Source organism: Barbus barbus (assembly GCF_936440315.1).
Source record: "Barbus barbus genome assembly, chromosome: 6".
NCBI classification, from domain to species: Eukaryota; Metazoa; Chordata; class Actinopteri; order Cypriniformes; family Cyprinidae; genus Barbus; species Barbus barbus.
Window position 1 is genome coordinate 30,473,078 of NC_136734.1, and position 17,848 is coordinate 30,490,925.

Consider the following 17,848-nt stretch of genomic DNA (forward strand, 5'->3'; position numbering starts at 1 on the left):
GAATCTCATGTGTCTTCTGATCAAATATCATTAACATTAATACCATCTTATTTGATTTGAAAACAAGCAAGTTTGCTTGGTTCATCATATAGCTATCGTACACAAGACATATGAACCATTTTGTAATAATTTTGGAGCTTGACAGCCCCCATGTTTCACTTTACAGATTGGGGGAAGACATGAGGTCGAGTAAATATTGACAGTAGGTTCCTTTTAAATAAAACTAGTCCTTTACATCTTCACATATACTGAAGCATTTGTAATATAAATGCTTAAAATAAATGCTTTATTCATAACAAATTTTGAATGGTAGTCATTAGATAAACATGTTTTTTTGGGTCCAGATGGTGCAGTTACAGCATCTACCAACAGGAGCAAACAGGCCATGTTAACCAGCTAACTAGACCATTTGGGTTTAACAGCAGACATATGAACAGCCAGAGAAGCGTGTGAAGCAGCATCTTCACGAAGAGAGACATACTGTAAACAAAACCGCCAGGGCAAAAAGAGATTTCATTCATTTAGAAATGCTGCTGGTTTTGATCAGACGTCTGTCTGTAGCGTGAGACAGAACCACAGGAGCACATGTCTGAGCTGGATCCTGCTGTAATCAAGAGTGGATACGGCCCAAAACGGCCCACCGCAGAGACACAATTTCATATTGAAGTCCTTTCCTTCTGCAAAAATTTAATATGCCATATGCTCTGCTCCTCTCTCTCTTCTTCCACCTATTCCACCCGCCACATACCTCCACATCCAAACACAGTGTTTACATAAGGAAAGAGATTTCGCTGTTCACACTTCAACAGATCATTTTTTTCAGTTTACATGAGGCCAGCGAGCACGGGTGATTGCTGGATTGATGTTTTGCTGTTTGGGTTGAGATCGGTCCCGCGGGGAGAGGTAGCTAGACACTGGAACCGTTCCTGTGGGTCGTAATGTTACAGATCTGTCCACCTGCATGCCTGAGTGTTTCCTACACATACAGATTCTCGCCCCGCAGCTTTATCTCCCTCTCGGTCTCTCACTTTCCCCCTCTGCGCCTGCTATATTTCACACCAGGTAGCATTCAAGAGAGAAAGCGCTTCTATACATAGAGCTACATAGTTGGTTTACGTGTGCGTTTGTGCACGACTGTAAATGTGAGAGAAACAGCGTGGGTAGGGATTTCTGGGAAATTCTTGATGTCTAGACTGGATGTTCTAGATGTAGAAGGACTCTAGTACTTTCAGGGTAATCTGAAAAGGGCAAAGGCTGCCACACCAAGAGATGAAAGATCACAGAGGACATCTGTGCCAACTGCTCAACCATGTGGTGAGAGCAGGGGAAAAATTACTACAAACAAGCAATAACTAAATAGTAAGGAAGTGGAACAGATTAAAAAGCTCTGCAGTGAAACAATGTCATGGATCTTACGATAAAAAATGCATGGATGAGAAAGATACAGATACAAGAGACATCAGGTAATATAAGAGAAGTCATCATGGCAGTGTTTCTTAAAGTTTACAATTTAAAAGAACTACTTTGTATTTTCATATATTAAAACTATTTATTTTGGGGATGGCAAAGCTCAACTTTTAGCCGTGATTACTCCAGTTTTCATGTCACATGTTCCTTCAGAAGATCATTCTTATATGCTGATTTGTTGTTCAAGAATTTCTTTTGAAAGGTTGTTCTGCTTAACGAAGAGTCATGTAAACATCTAGTCAGTTGTTTCTCAAATTCAACACTGATAAGATGAAAATCATGTTATTCTGCCCCATATGTTTCTTCTTACACAGACCAATCAAAACAGCATCTTTTTGTCAGTAGATAACAGTGCCGTTTTTCACAGTATTTTATGAGGGTTCTGAGATAAAGAAGTGGAGTGGGCGATCATGCTGAATATTGCTGCCCCATCTCTCCTATACTCTCATATTATTTCATATAATGGCCTTTACTGTTTTTAATGACTAGTAAGGCCAGAATTCAGTGTGTAAAAAAAAAAAAAAAATCTTAAACAGCTTACTGTAGCCATTTCTTTAGCAAATTTGAAGACAAATTTTGGGAGGCAGAGATGAAAGCAGTTTTTAGTGTTATTAATATATTACTATAATATTTATTAATATTTTGAATTAGATATTTTTTATCTATATATACTGTATATATATATATATTTATATATATAGAGAGAGAGAGAGATGATAGATAGATAGATAGATAGATAGATAGATAGATAGATAGATAGATAGATAGATAGATAGATAGATAGATAGATAGATAGATAGATAGATAGATTTTTTTCTTTTTTGTCTTGTTTTAATTCATTTTTATTTAAGTTTTAGCAATTTTAATACTTTATCTTTGAGATCTACAAACATTGCCTTGGTAACTGGAATAAAAAAAAAAATTTCATCTAACAAGTTTTTCATCTAATATTTATATTTTATTTTATTTCATCTTCATTTCAATTAATTAAAAACATTTTTTGTTTTAGTTAACAAAAATAGTTTTAGTTAACAATAACTCACTGACAACAAAGACAGGGAATAAAGCAACAGTTTTGACTGACACAAAGAGACTTGTACAAAACACACTTGACAGACTTGCCACCTCAATATCGCAAGACACTGTTCCATGGTCACCGATGGAGATTTGGTTCCTTGCCGCTGTCTCCTCTGGCTTGCTTATTTGGGGACACTTCATTTCCAGCGACATCGTCGACTTGATTGCACAGATACTATTTGAACTGAACTGAGCTGGATGATGACATCACTGAATTCAATGATGAACTGCCTTTAAATGAAAATTGAATGTTTACTACTGTCCTTTTGCATTGACACATTCTGTATTATTAAAAGCACTATATAAATAAAGGTGACTTGACTTGACTTGACAAGCGAAAGTGTGGCAATCCCATCTGAGACTGTAGTCTGGGAGTGAATGACTGGACAGCTGGACAGATAAACAGCACGAGGATTCACATCTCACATTGTAAAATCACCAAAGCATGTCTTTCCGTCCTTTACCCTTCTTTCTTCTCCTTTCCAGCCAGTTTTATAATCAATTACTACTGTTGTAGAAACCAGGCTGAGTGTGTATCCAAGCATACAGAGTCTCTCAACTGTACAGTGAGTCTCCCTGTGGGCTAACACACACACACACAGAGGCACAAACGAAGCAAAAGGCAAAGACTAATAAACAACCACAATGCAGATCAAATCATGTACTTGAAAAATGGAGATTAGAACCCGCATACATGTTTCCAGTCTCTCTCTCATACACATACACACACACACAAACCACAACACGCAAATCCCACTGTAATGCCCGACGGACAGACATTAAAAAAGGAAGGAATGATGGATAGCAGGAGGAGTGATCGATGGAGGTATGATCAAGAGAGAGATGCACCATCTGTCAGTGTGTAGTAAATCAGGTCAGGCTGGAGTGTGTGAGATTATAAAACACACACAGAGACATGGCACAGCGGTGAGACATATAACACACACCACACTAATAACACGTGCACACACACACACACACCCGTCGTTTACAAACACACAAGAGAAACTTGGCGTTAACCACTCAAAGTCTACTGAGCCACAGCAGAAAAATTCTTCACATATCTTAGAAGATATTAATTAAAATATATAATACAGATATATCCAACGCACAGTGGGTATGACGATCTATCTAGGCAAAACCAACTCGCCTGGACACACGTTATGATATTACTTACACACAGGAGAGAGCCCTCCTCCTCTCTGCTGGCATAGAGATTCACTCCTCAGTTAAGAATCCAGCCAGAGCCGATCGAAAGAACGGGAGTGTGCAAGAGAGAGCTTGTCTATGAGCTCACCCTCATAAAAAAAGAAAAGGTCACTTGTGTTGCTTCTCTGCTCTGGTCCATACTCAGGGAAAATGAATGAGCTTACAAAGAAAGAGGAGAGGTAGAATGACTAGGAGGGGGAGAGAGCAGCCAGTAAGATAGTTGGGAAAATAAGAGCAAGGAGAGAGAGCAAGAGAGAGAGAGAGAGAGAGAGAGAGAGAGAATACCAGGGAAACAATCGCCAATTAATCGCTGACACTTTGCTCAAAGAATAGACTTCAGCACCATGGACAGATGAATGGGGAGTGATAATGAGAATACAGAGTGAAATATGAAGGGCTAAACGAGAATGTGTTGTCCACATGTCAGGCGTGTTGCGGAGGGTGTGAAATGATGACAGGGACACGAGGCGCTCCTTTCTTGCCTTGTGATGTGCCCACTGAGGCTGGGTAATGAGTGTACATACCAGAACTGATCATTCAGCTGCACTCTCCCTGAGCGTGACAGACAGGAAGCTGAAAAACCACATGCATGTCTGCATACCTTCATTAGACTCTAAACAAACCCAATGTCACGCTGTTAAACAGCTCATACTGGAAACAGAAGGAGAGCACAAGGAAGAAATGAAAACAGAGGGCGACTAAAAACAGAAGTGAATAAAAGGCCAATAAGCATTTTGTCAAAACGCTAATCTGAGAACTAAGTAATGTAACCCGTTTACCCTAACAAATCCAAACAAAGTGTGCCCAAAAGTATTAGTGAAAACAGAACTTAGAACTTTCTCACATTTCCTGACCTTGCAAAACTCACCACAATGCCAGGGCTTTGCTATGTGGTGTACTGAGCGGTTTCGAATCTTGACTGTCTACTGACGTTTGTTATGACATCCACTTTGAACACAATACGCGTAATAACGTTTTTTAAAGGGATAGCTCACCCAAAAAATTCTGTCAGTAATTACTCACCCTCATGTCGTTCCAAACCCGTAAGACCTTCTTTCTTCTTCGTAACACAAATGAAGATATTTTTGATATTTTGTGCCTTGAAAATGGTAGTTTTGTCGCTGTGTGTGAAGGGTCAGAAAACTCTCAGATTTCATCAAAAATTTCTTAATTTGTTCTCCAAAGATGAGCAAAGGTCTTATGGTCTTAAAAAAAGTCTTTATTTCTGTGGTAGCAGTGTTAATTTTGGCAGGCATTTTTGATTTAGTCTTAGTCTTTATCTTGAGACGAAAATGCTTAATAGTCTTAGTCACATTTTAGTCATTTGAGTCTTTCATAGTTTTAGTCTAGTTTTAGTTGATGAAAAGTCATTGCATTTTTGTCAACTTTTAGTCATTACTTTTAGTCAAACTGCAGGTACCCACATTTATTTTGGTAGCTAGTTGATATGTAGTATTCAAGCAAAAATATTCATCAATTCTTCTCTCTTTAGACCAAATCAATTAAGCTTGAGAAATTTGAATCAAGGATTGAATTTGGAAAAACTGGAATAAATTTTCATTTTTTGGTAGAAAGGGTGTGCCCGAAGCGTGAATCTTGCTTCATAGTACTGGCTGAGTACTGCTGCTCCATAGTATAAACAGAGTACGTGCGATTGTGAATCTCGAAAGTGAAAGTGAAACTAAAACAAATCTCCACATCCACACGTAGCCTACATACTCAACCATGGTAATGACAATCACGGAAACAAGCGAAGATGACACAAAAACATATTCAAGCAAAAGCCAACACGGATAAGTTGTGTGAGACAAAGCAAACCTCTCCATCCAGTTCCTTGAGTTTCTCTCCACCGCTGGAAAGCTGCTCCGATATATATTTACATGGGTCCTACCTCTTGCCTGATCGTAACCCTTCTTTTTAATGTTTTATTTCTCTGATATTTTCCTCTTTTTTTATCTGCCATCTCTCTCTATCTATAGTCGATCTGCTAATATCCATCCTGTGCACTCAAATAGAGCGCTCTCTTCTCATCAGTACAAGACACGCCCCCTTACTGCTGATTGGCTACATGTGTTTTGGGATTCGGTCAGACACAGCGTTTTTCAAAAATGGCTTAATGCATGTGGCCTGGCTGCCACTACTTAGGCTAATGTGCATAGTGGAAACCCTGATTTATCCTCCGTATACCGATGTTGCCTGTCATAGAGACAGTGAGGGGGACGGATCGGGTCACTATGAATCTGGGGGGGTCATGTCCCCCTGTCCCTAGTGCCATCTGTGCGCCTGAGCCTATAGGATGTAATTTGAATGTACGGTAGTCCTCAAATAACATTTTAGTCCCGTCTCGTCTTGTTAACAAAGACGCGGCATAAATTTCGTCATAGTTTTTATCATCAGATTTTAGTTTTAGCTCGTCAACGTCTCGTCTTAGTCACAGGAAAAAGGTTTGTTGACGAATATTTTGCGTCGTAGTCTTCGTCGATGAAATTAACACTGTGGTAGGATGCAATATGTAGTCCGTTTCTGTGGTCGGTTGCAAAATGCTTAGACTAGTCAACTATCTCATCTAATAACTTCAGTTATTATTAACACAGATTGGTCTAATGTAAATCTGAAAAGTGAGTGTACTTTCCTCTTGAATAACTGCTGTTTGATCAGACAAGTTCTTAAGACACAGTCGTAACATAGTGTTTTTGCAACCAGCTACTGGTCACTAGTTAAGAGAATGTTTTAGAAAAAAGTTGTGCACATGAATAACCAATATTAATAGGGATGCCGTCCACTAAAGACTCACTAACTAAAATATCTAATATAGGGGTTTCACGCCCATGGACTGTCTGTGTGTGTTTTTCTCCCCATGTGCTCCCCGTGACCCAGTTTCTCTCATGTGTGATTGTCTTATTTGGTTCAGGTGTGTCCCGTTAACTACCCCTCGTTTAGTTCTGTATTTAAAGTGTAGTCTGCCCCATGTTTCCTTGTTTAGTGTTATACGTCTAGATGTGCTACGTGTATCTCCTGCCTGCCTGTGTTACTATTTGGATGTTTATTAAAGACTGTTGTTTGAGATTATCCCTTGTCTCCATGTTCCTCGCTTCCTCACAGTAGGCATTGCTGATAGGGGTGGGCAATTCCAGTCCTAAAATTTTTAAAGTGTGATTGATTAGGGATAAAGCTAAATTCTCCAGAGCAGTGGTTCTCCAAGACTAGAATTGCTTATCCCTGGTCCAACAGCTATTGTGGTCATAGTATTGTGCCTAGAAGTCGTGGCCTAATGGTTAGAGAGTCGGACTTGTAATCCGAAGGTTGCGGGTTCGAGTCTCTGGCCGGCAGGAATTGTAGGTGGGGGGAGTGAATGTCCAGCGCTCTCTCCACCCTCAATACCACGACTGAGGTGCCCTTGAGCAAGGCACCGAACCCCCAACTGCTCCCCGGGCACTGCAGCATAAAATGGCTGCCCACTGCTCCGGGTGTATGTTCACGGTGTGTGTGTTCACTGCTGTGTGTGTGCACGTTGGATGGGTTAAATGCAGAGCACGAATTCTGAGTATGGGTCACCATACTTGGCTGAATGTCACTTCACTTTCACTTTTTCACTCAGGTATGGCCTGCCACCTGCTGGCTTTTTTATGATATTACACGATAAAACACATTTTTACATGAAGCAGGTGACAAACAGGTTCAGTTGGTGATGACTTATTAATTTGGCAGATGCTTGTATCCGAAGACACCTACAAAGCCTTCAAGCTAGACGTTTATCATATGTGTTCTCCAGGTAGTAAATCCCATGACCTTGGCAGTGGCGAATCTGTTTTTCAGTCTATGCAGGATCTCAGTGCAGGATCACATCACCATGACACCCACTCCCACCATCCTGACAACCAGACACTGGAGCACAGGGATCAGCCGCTGTCAGAGTGACTCTGAGCATGTGTGAAAACAAACAGAGTGAGGTGGGCCTGCTGGGACTCTGAGGCAGAGACAGAGAGACAGGCAGGTGGGGATGCAGATAAAAAATACTGGCGCAAAAATAGACACTGTTCTGAGCTGGGTTTTTAAAGCTCACGGTGTTGATCTAAAAGCTTGAGATCAATGATGTGAGTCTGACCCACTTCTCTGTGTCTCTCACTTCCTTCAGGAGATCACACTCTGACATCATCAGATTTCAGCACAGCTCAGGCTGACAAAGGCAACCGCATTTTCATCTGAAATCCTTGTCTAGACCAAATCATGCTTGAAAAAAATATTTCGGTTCCTGTTTAGTAGTATCTTATTATTTTAATCTTAACCTTGATTTTCACATGAGCAGTTTAGAAGGTCATCAATATTTCTCATCTGTTTTAATAAAAGATAAAGATATTGTATTATGTTATTATAATACTAACAAAAACATGTATCATGGTTTCCACAAAAATATTAAGCAGCACAGCTGTTTTCAACATTGATTGTAATAAGAAATGTTATCAGCATACTAGAAAGATTTTTGAAGGTTCATGTGACACTGAAGACTGGAGTAATGGCTGCTGAAAATTCAGCTTTACAATCACAGGAGTAAATGACATTTTATTCCTATATAAATATATTAAAATAAAAAACAGTTCTTTTAAATCGTAATAATATTTCACAACATTAGTGTTTTTTTGTTTTTTTTCCTGATCAAATCAATTTCAGACCCCAAATTTTTGAATGGTAGTTATTTATATATACTATATATACACATTAATTATGTAACTATGCTAGCTATATGATCTATATGTGGTCTTTCATGTAAGGGTCTACAGTTAATTTTGAAGATTGCCTAGCCATCGTACTTTGTACAAATTTAAATGTCTTTCTTTTTTCCTTTTTATTTTACTTGATATCACATTTAATGCAACCACTAATTGCCCAAAGTGCTTCACTATCACTAACACACATGCATAAATAACATACAACCACAGAATAAAAAAAGAAATACAGAGAGCAACACACAGAGTCATAGACAAAAACACTCCATCATGAAGATGCCCAAAAAATCTTTAAAAGATCTGGTTTTAAGCTTAAATTGTGGCACTGACTTTATTGGCCTAACAGAAAAAGGGAGATCATTCCAAAGTTTGGGTCCGACACAAGAAAAGTCTTGGTCACTTTTTTGTTTGTATTTTAGTATTTTTAGTATTTTATTTACACAGAAAAGTTAGCAGAAGCTGGGGAATTGTCAGGGTGATTTTACTGGCCTTTAGTATTTAATGTTCTGAACATGATTCATTGCAGACCATTTATACATGGCGCACAGACAAGGGATTGAATCATTTTAGTTTGAGAGAGTTCAGGTGCACTGACCACAAACACACACAACATCATCAGCGTTCTGTCTGCCATTCAACTCCACAGAGGAATGAATCTGTCATTTATACTGACACATACCGCTCGCATAGACAGAATACACAGAATGCGACAGCTCCACAAAAATAGAAAGCTTGGGTTTGTTTGTGTGTGAGAGGAAAGAGTGGGCAGCATCTGGAATGGAATGAAGAGAGGGGGCTGGAGCACAGCCAGGGTTTCATATGGATGAGAGTCTGACATACAAGAGAGATTAGAGAGAGAAATAAAAAAAGAGCTCTGTTGTCACGTGAGCGCTGGCTAGGTTCTCATGAGAACTCAAATCACGTGCCAAAATGAACACACCTGCCCCTTGTGGTGAACCTATTAAAAACAGAAACCATTTTTCCCCACTTCTATGATGATGAATAGGCTACTAATTTGAGCAATATATCTTTGTGTAAAAAATTCTTAAAAATCTGAAAAATAAAATAAAGAAAATATGTATTATAAAAAGTTTTTAGTTTTTTTTTTTACTCTGTCAGTTATAATTTTAATTTAAACAAGCTAAGTACAATGGCACATACAATACATGAATAACTGAATGAAAAGTTAAACATTTTCAACACTCATTCATCTTCATAAAATACAGCAAAACATTATTTCAGTGTTAAAGTACATGTATGGTTAACATCTGGAGCTATGATAAAACACAAGTTCTAAGCCATCTGCTTCAGGAGCTCACAGAGCAATAACAGTTGTGTGTGTCACAGGAGATGAGCGCTTCAGGTCTCAAATATAAGACAGCGCTGTAGCATGGCGAACGTGCTGACCCACTCTGAGTACTGCCAAAGAACTAACACTGAGTGATTCATACAGCTTTGTATGAAAACATTTAGAGCTTGAGAGTATATTAGGAAGCCCTGGAATGAGAGCAATCTTTTTTCTTTGCAGATTTTTAATTAAAAGGAAGCGACGACGTAACTTTAAACATGCAGCAACAGCTTTGACCAAATAGTGCCTTGTCTTTCAAGAAAAATGAGAGAGCTGCAAAATAGCAGGCACTGGCTATATTTACATTGACTGCAATAATATGAACAAGACCTACTATTCTCAAAATTATTAAATTCATATTGCCATTTGCATTTGAGGTTGTTGATTGATGAATGTTGTCTCTACATTGTTTATATCCAACTCTCAGTTCTAAAGTAGTAAATAGCTGGAGTCTTGCAGTCCATGTAAACATGTCCTCTAGAGATTCTAAAGTTTGAATAGCACTGTTACATAAACATAAGCAATAAAATCATGCTCCATGCAGTCCTGAAACCCAGAGGTACCATCTCATCTAGCATGGTTCAGCATTCCGTCAATGAGAGGCATGAACAGATCTACAGTATGTAGTGTTACAAGCCAAAGGCTAATACCATCTGTTTGACATCTCACTGTTCAGTGGAAAGAGAGATTTGACCTATCTGAAGCAATGCAGTGACCTACCACAAACTAAACAATCCAAAAAAACAACATCTTTGAGCCAGTCCAGTCCAAATGCAATCATTCCAGGGCTCAACAAAAAGGACTGCCTAAACAGTGTAGGATAGTCTCAAGTCTTAATTTAAATTTCTATTCATATTTCAATATTTGATTTTCTATTATATATTGAACATTGTTGTTCAATTCTGATCATTTAAATGCATTATCAGGGTAATGTTATCCAGCTGGCTAATGTGGATGATGCTTTGTCAAGTCTTTTTTTTTTTTTTTTTGAATTTAGAATGGGTTGAAAATGATAAATCATCATATGCCATTGTTTTTTCAGTCAAAGTGCATCCATGAATTCATACATTATATCTGGTAAATTACTAGTTCTTATTGCTTAATTCCATTACATTTATTCATCAGGGTTTTTTTTTTTTTTTTTACAAGGTTTTAAAGGGGTCATGAACTGCCTTGTTTTTTTATTTTGTACTGTTCTCTGAGGTCCACTTATAATGTTATCAAGACTTTTACATCAAAAAACATAATTCAGAAGCAATAGACTATTTTCTGTCCTGTTTTGACCCCTCTCATCGGAACGCTCTGTTTGAACAGTCGAGGTGGATTGTAGACTCGGAAGTAAAGCCCACTGCTATGATTGGCTAACAGTTGTGTATGTTTGACAGTCTACATCCTTCACAGATGGGCGCTGCTGTGATTTAGGTTAAAAATGCATTAATACTCAGTAAATATCAAACAATCTGTAAAACCAGACAAAGCAATAGTGACCATGTAACAAACACAGTTACTCAAACTTGTGTATTGCGACATTACTGTCGGATCAAATATATTCAGCATAGCATCGTCTTTTAGTTTCAATCTTTCTGAAAATCCTGCATGAAATTGTGCCTTGTTTGTAAACGAATCAGCAGTAAAATGAAGTGAACAAAGGACCAAGTTCTTACTTGAAGCTAATTAAGAATAAAGTTCATCAAATTAATTTTATCGTTCGATTCTGCGTAGACCTGCATTTGCCTCTATCGTTATTTACACTTCATGCACGAATCGGTAGGTGGGGCTAAACAGGCAGCGATGTATAAGCAGGTGTTGATCTTCCTCTGTGGAGGCGGTGATTAGCCACATTATTACAACATAAAGTGACATATTCCACAAAATGTCGTTTTGGCAGATTTGCTTCAATATAAACTGTTTTGAAACTTACAGTATGTCAGTTCATGACCCTTACTAAACCTTAATTTTGTTTTTAGTTAATTTAGTTCATTAAAAATATTTTTTTTAAATAAAAATAGACCTTTTTATGGTGCAGCCAGTGAAAATCCAATGACATGGCCAGCACAAATTGGATCTCCTGACTGAACCAGAAGAAGAAAATTCTTATTGCTGAGCCCTGCAATTTTCTGCAAACACTCTTAACTACACACCAGCCCTGCAAACATTATGCAAAGCCTCTGTAAGAAGCCCAGTCACCTTACCAGACTGATAACAGCGTGTTAGCGGGGCTGTGGGGCCATTGTCTAAAAGCACAGACATTTTTCATTCAAAACCTTTGTGCAGCAACTCAATTAACACAATTAGTTCAAAGCAGAGAGAAAACATGAATCCAGATGAACATTTCTATACTGTTTCAATTACAAAGTAACACTTTCAACCATATGATTAGATGCCATCTTGCCAAAAAGGCAGACGAGTTTCCGCATTTACTATAAAAGAAATTTCAAAGTGACCTATTGTTGCCAGGAAACTTCAGATACATTTTTGTTAAAGACTTGAAGGACTGATGTGATTTGTCGAATTTAGCTGAATCATTGTGCCAATTTAGTATTTAGACAATCAATTTACAAGCCCAAATATAATGTTGGCAAATCATTTTTCCCGCTCTTACCGGACTGATTGTTCATCATTCGGATGGCTTTGGCCTTGGCCAGCTCCAGTGCTGTGACCCATCTCTGCCTCTCCACCTCTGTGCTGGCTTTCAGATGGTAAGTGCGCCCCCCACTGCTCAGAACAATATTGCAGGCGTCTTCGGTGTCGATGTGCGCCGTGGCCAGGTTGATGGTGCCGCGGCACGTATGGGCCATCTCTGCCTGCGTCCTATCAAGAGACAGAAGAAGACAGAAGGAGCAACCAAAACATAGAGAGCAGGAAATAAGGGGGAGGTGTTAGTACATGATGACAAAAAGACACCAAGAGAAAAAAAATCAAAGACAGACAGACACGGGGAACAATGAGGAGAGGAAGAGAGAGAAAAAGAAAGTGATTAATAATATTGTTAAATCATTAATTCAAATGTACACTTTATCAAATGTTGAAGAAAGGAACCACACAATGCATAACTTTTTGGTATCATGTAACTTGCAGAATAGCTGTACTGTGAATAAATTCATATGTAAAGTAAATAATGCATCAGTCGTATGTAAGAGAGAGATATACGGAGCACCTGTAAGCGTTACATTACTACACACAGCTGCATACTGAGTGGCCAGAGAATAGACGTTAACGGCTATTGTGTGTCAGCTGACCAAACAACAACACTCAAACAAACCAGCCAGTGTCACAGCCAGAGAGAGAGGGAACAGAGCGTGATGTAACCCTGACAGAGAGATCAGGAAGAGAACTTACAGTACCCACTATCAAACAGCAAAGAAACTACACTAGTGGCCTACACTAGTGAAAAAGTAATATATTTTAAATAATTTTATTTCATACTAAGTATAGTTCAAATCTATTAACATATTTACTGACATATCGCTCGAGACGTATAAAAATTATAGCTAATTAAACTTTATTTGGAATACTACTAGTGCACAATGCACATTTTTAATATTAAGCCTAAAATGTGTTTTTTAAAGGGATACTCCACCCCAAAATGAAAATTTTGTCAATATTCACTTACCCCCATGTCGTTCCAAACCCGTAAAAGCTTTGTTTGTACTCGGAACACAATTTAAGATATTCTGGATGAAAACCGGGAGGCTTGTGACTGTCCCATTGACTGCATATTAAATTGCACTGTCAAGGTCCATAAAAGTATAAAAAAAACATCTAAATAGTCTGAATTTTATGAAGCGACGAGAATACTTTTTGTACGCAAAGAAAATAAAAATAACGACATGTATTCAACAATTTGTCTCCTCTGTGTTAGTGTAGCACCATTTTAGTAGAGCATCCGATGGACTCAACATGCGTACGCTATTCTCTGTCATCAGTAACGCATGGATATGTACAGTACGTTTATTTAAGCTAATTTGAATGGAAACAGCATATCCATGCATCACTGATGACAGACGCACTTTGCGTCCATCGGATGCTTTCTAAAATGGCGAAAACAAAATTAGTTGTTCCAATTTAGCAGTATACTGGTTTAGTATAACAAAAGCACAATTACAGGGTATTTTTATTAAGCAAATAAATATGCAAATGCACTTGTAGTATACTTAGCATGAAATAAATGTATTTCAAATACAATTTAGTATATTTTCCACTAGGGTATCCTTATGGAAACATGACATTTCTCAAAAAAAAAAAAATGTGTATATATATATATATATATATATATATATATATATATAAATACCCGGTTATGTTTTCAAAAGCATCGTGTGCCATTGGTACCATTGGTAATGGTTCTATGATCTATTTAGGCTTAAAATGCTTTTGGGAAACGCAGCCCAGAAAAATAAATGCAAGACTAGCTGGCTAAGGCTCTGTTTTCTACAACACCCCTGAACTCATAAAGGCTTCACAAGGATCACTATTAGTGACAAACTGATGGATCACTGAAGATCAATCAGCCAACAGCATGCTATTTTAAGATTATAGGCATCCACAAACAATTTGATCAGAAATAATTTCATTATTGTTTTTAATTTATTGAACATGAGTAAAAAGATTATCTAATATTATCTAGCAAAAATCGCATGTTTAATAATTTACAAGAATGTAAAAAAATAAGAATAGAACGATAGATAGAATGATGATAGAACAATAGACAGACAGACAGACAGACAGACAGATAGATAGATAGATAGATACAGAGAGATAGACAGACAGACAGACAGACAGACAGATAGACAGATAGATAGATAGATAGATAGATAGATAGATAGATAGATAGATAGATAGATAGATAGATAGATAGATAGATAGATAGATAGATAGATAGATAGATAGATAGATAGATAGATAGATATAGATTTCAGGTCTGAAAAGATAGCAGAGCCTCTTGGTAGTCTGTCAGGCTATTCTAAGGAGCTCTAATTTAACCAAGCCTTGAGTAGAGGCCTAACAAAAGCCTAAATCCTCCTAAAACACAGCCCAAGAAAGACAGAGACAGGGAATAAAGACAGATTCCTCACTCAGCTGCTTATGAAACACTGATTCAAACTCTGCCACGACACTGAGGCTTTGCTGACTCAGAAAGAAAAAAAGAGGTTCAGTGAAAGTATAAAAGTGAGGGCACTAAAAGGCACGAAGGGGTAGAGAAGAGCCGAAAAGTGGGGAGACACACAGAGCGCCATAACCCTGTCTCTGTATTACTGGTTACCCAGTATCTGTTGCACATCTCTAATGAAATGTCAAAGCTCTGACCTCTCAGAGAAACTGTGAAAAGCATTCCACTCATTCAGAGCCGGTCAGATATCTCTGACACAGATATACACTGTGTTTGTGGAAATGAATGTATCTGTATTTAATGTGAAACGTGTGTGTTATATGGTGGGATGCTAGATATCAATAAAATGTTAAAAATGTAAACATTCGTTTCTTCTGAACTGTTCTCAAGAGCTGCATGCAAAAGAAAACATACAGCACAACCAAGTTAGTCTGATTCACAAACAAATTATTCATATAAACCAGTTATTTATAGTGTATCAAAAACATGATCAGTATGATTTTTTTATTTGCAAACAAATTCGCCCAAAGCCAATTCTAAAGATTTCATTGGTCATGTCAATCAAAGTGCTGATTGCCTACACAACGCTGAAAGAAATACTAACCCATAACCTTAACCTGCATCCTAACCTTAACCTAAGTGTTTGATAGCACATCCTGATAGATAGCATTACTGTTTGTCATGAGATCCATCTTTCTGAACTTTGAACTGAATGCATAAAGTTTGAACTTTTCTTGACAGTTGACCAATGAAATTGGCTGAGAGGTGGTATTTCTGCTTAACTGGTTTGGACAAAAATTACATACATTATCAATATAGTCCAGTTGAAGGACAAATGACTCTTTGGAGCTTTCATTACTGTCAGTGACGTCAATCTTGAAATAAACAAAGTTTTGTGTACTTAAAGGGATAGTTCACCCAAATGCGAAAATTTGATGTTTATCTGCTTACCCCAAGGGCATCCAAGATGTAGGTGACTTTGTTTCTTCAGTAAAACCCAAACAAAGATTTTTAACTCAAACGTTGCATTTTGTTAGTCATATAATGGCAGTCAATGGTACTCACGGCTTTGAGAGGAAAAAAAAAAACACACAGACAAAACCAAATTAAACCCTGGAGCTAATGACGATACACTGAGGTCTAAAGACACGAAACGATCGCTCTGTGCAAATCGTTTTTTTACCTCTGAGCTCGTTCACACAACAGCCGGCACGTGACGCGTCTTTTTCTTCTTCCATCTTCTTCTTCTACCTATCTCTCAAATGGACCATTGATCTCAATTAGAAGTGTCAACGTGCCGGTTGTTGTGTGAACGCGTTCAGAACAGTTGAACCGTGCGGCGGATCAGAGGTAAAAAACGATATAAATACTGTTCAGTTTCTTGCACAGAATGATCGTTTCCTGCCTTTAGACCTAAATGTATCGTCACGAGCCGCAGGGTTTAGTTTGGTTTTGTCTGTGCATGCTTTTTTTTCTCTCAAAGCCGTGAGTACCATTGACTGACATTAAATGACTGACAGACTGCAACGGTTTGAGTTAAAAATCTTTGTTTGTGTTCTACTGAAGAAAAAAGTCACCTACATCTTGGATGCCTGTGGGGTAAGCAGATAAACATCAAATTTTCATTTTTGGGTGAACTATCCCTTTAAGGTTTGTGAACATATGTAGATTACTGACTGGTTGTTCATATGACTGCAAAATGTTAATGTGTATTGTGTGTTAAATTATTGTCTGTGCATGAAACCATCATTTAAACCAAGTCTAAAAACCACAATTGTACAGTCTCTGTCATGTTAACTTTAAGGCCTATGCAGTTTATGGTAATACTAATAAATGTTAAGAACATTTGTCTACGTTTGCACCCAGCAAGTTGTTTCCTACTTGAAACTGAACAATCTGTGTGAGAAAGGGGATTAAAAAAATATACCAGCATAATAGGAAATCTGAATCAGAAAACAAGCGATTCTCTCTTTCCACATACTATAGTCTCCCTACTGTGTGTGTGTGTGTGTTTAAAGAGTCCAATGTCTGCTGGCTACATTTATCAGGCCTTCTGGGACTGATGGTCTGACAGTCAAGCAATTGGCTGAATCCAAACTCAGTTGACCGAGTCACTAGCAGGAGGGAGAGATACACATTTAGCTCAGAGACCAACCATCAATTACCATATTCTCTCCATTACGCAAAAGAAAAAAAAAGCCCTCTAAAGCTTAGATTGCATACTCAAACCCCACCAAAGCAAAAGCAGACAGGAGAAAGAGAGTGAAAGTTGGGGGAGGAGGTGTGGAGGGGTAGAAGCAAAGATCTTAAATTAGCTTCACCCACCCTGCAGGGGACAGACTGGACGCAAATGGCTGTAAGTGGGTCAGAACTGAGAACATGAAGCCAGGGTAAGGAACTACGATGCCGAGCAAAAAGAGAGAAACAGAGATATGTCATTCAAATCTGCGAGGTAGAGAGAGGTAGGGAAAGAGAGAAGAGAGAAGACTATGAAAAGGGTAAGGGAAAGTGAGGCAATGACAAAAAGAGAGATTTATCCAGAATTTAAGAAAAAAATTCATAAAAAGCAGAGGGAAAGAAAAAGGGGGTGATACTGATGTAAGCGAGTCTACGAAATTCACTTACATACTACCAGACATGTAAGTGAATTTTCAACCATAATTTCAGTTAAATATTTAAATTATATAGTTTTGAAAAATTCTAATTTTGAGTGCCTTGCAGGACATTCTGACTGTGGTTTCTTGAGTGTTGCTAGGGTGTTCTTGTTGGTTGCATCCTCCATTATTAATTTTAATATACAATACCGTTCACATGTTTTGTTTATTAAGGCTGCATTTATTTGATCAAAATACAGTAAAAACTGTAATACTGTGAAATAAATCCTGCATTTTAAAATAACTTTTTATTGTAATA

General features: G+C 38.0%; 1 protein-coding gene across 3 annotated transcripts in view; it reads right to left on the reverse strand.

The window, feature by feature from the left end:
- Positions 1-17,848, reverse strand: part of osbp2b (oxysterol binding protein 2b) — a 69,094-nt gene that overhangs the window by 44,812 nt on the left and 6,434 nt on the right. For 2 of the 3 annotated variants that reach the window (XM_079419564.1, XM_079419566.1), the window contains exon 2: positions 12,428-12,636. In XM_079419564.1, the coding sequence (XP_079275690.1) occupies positions 12,428-12,636 (209 nt within the window). Of the gene's footprint in view, positions 1-12,017; positions 12,060-12,427; positions 12,637-17,848 lie in introns of all 3 variants that reach the window. The other variant, XM_079419563.1, reaches the window with a different exon arrangement.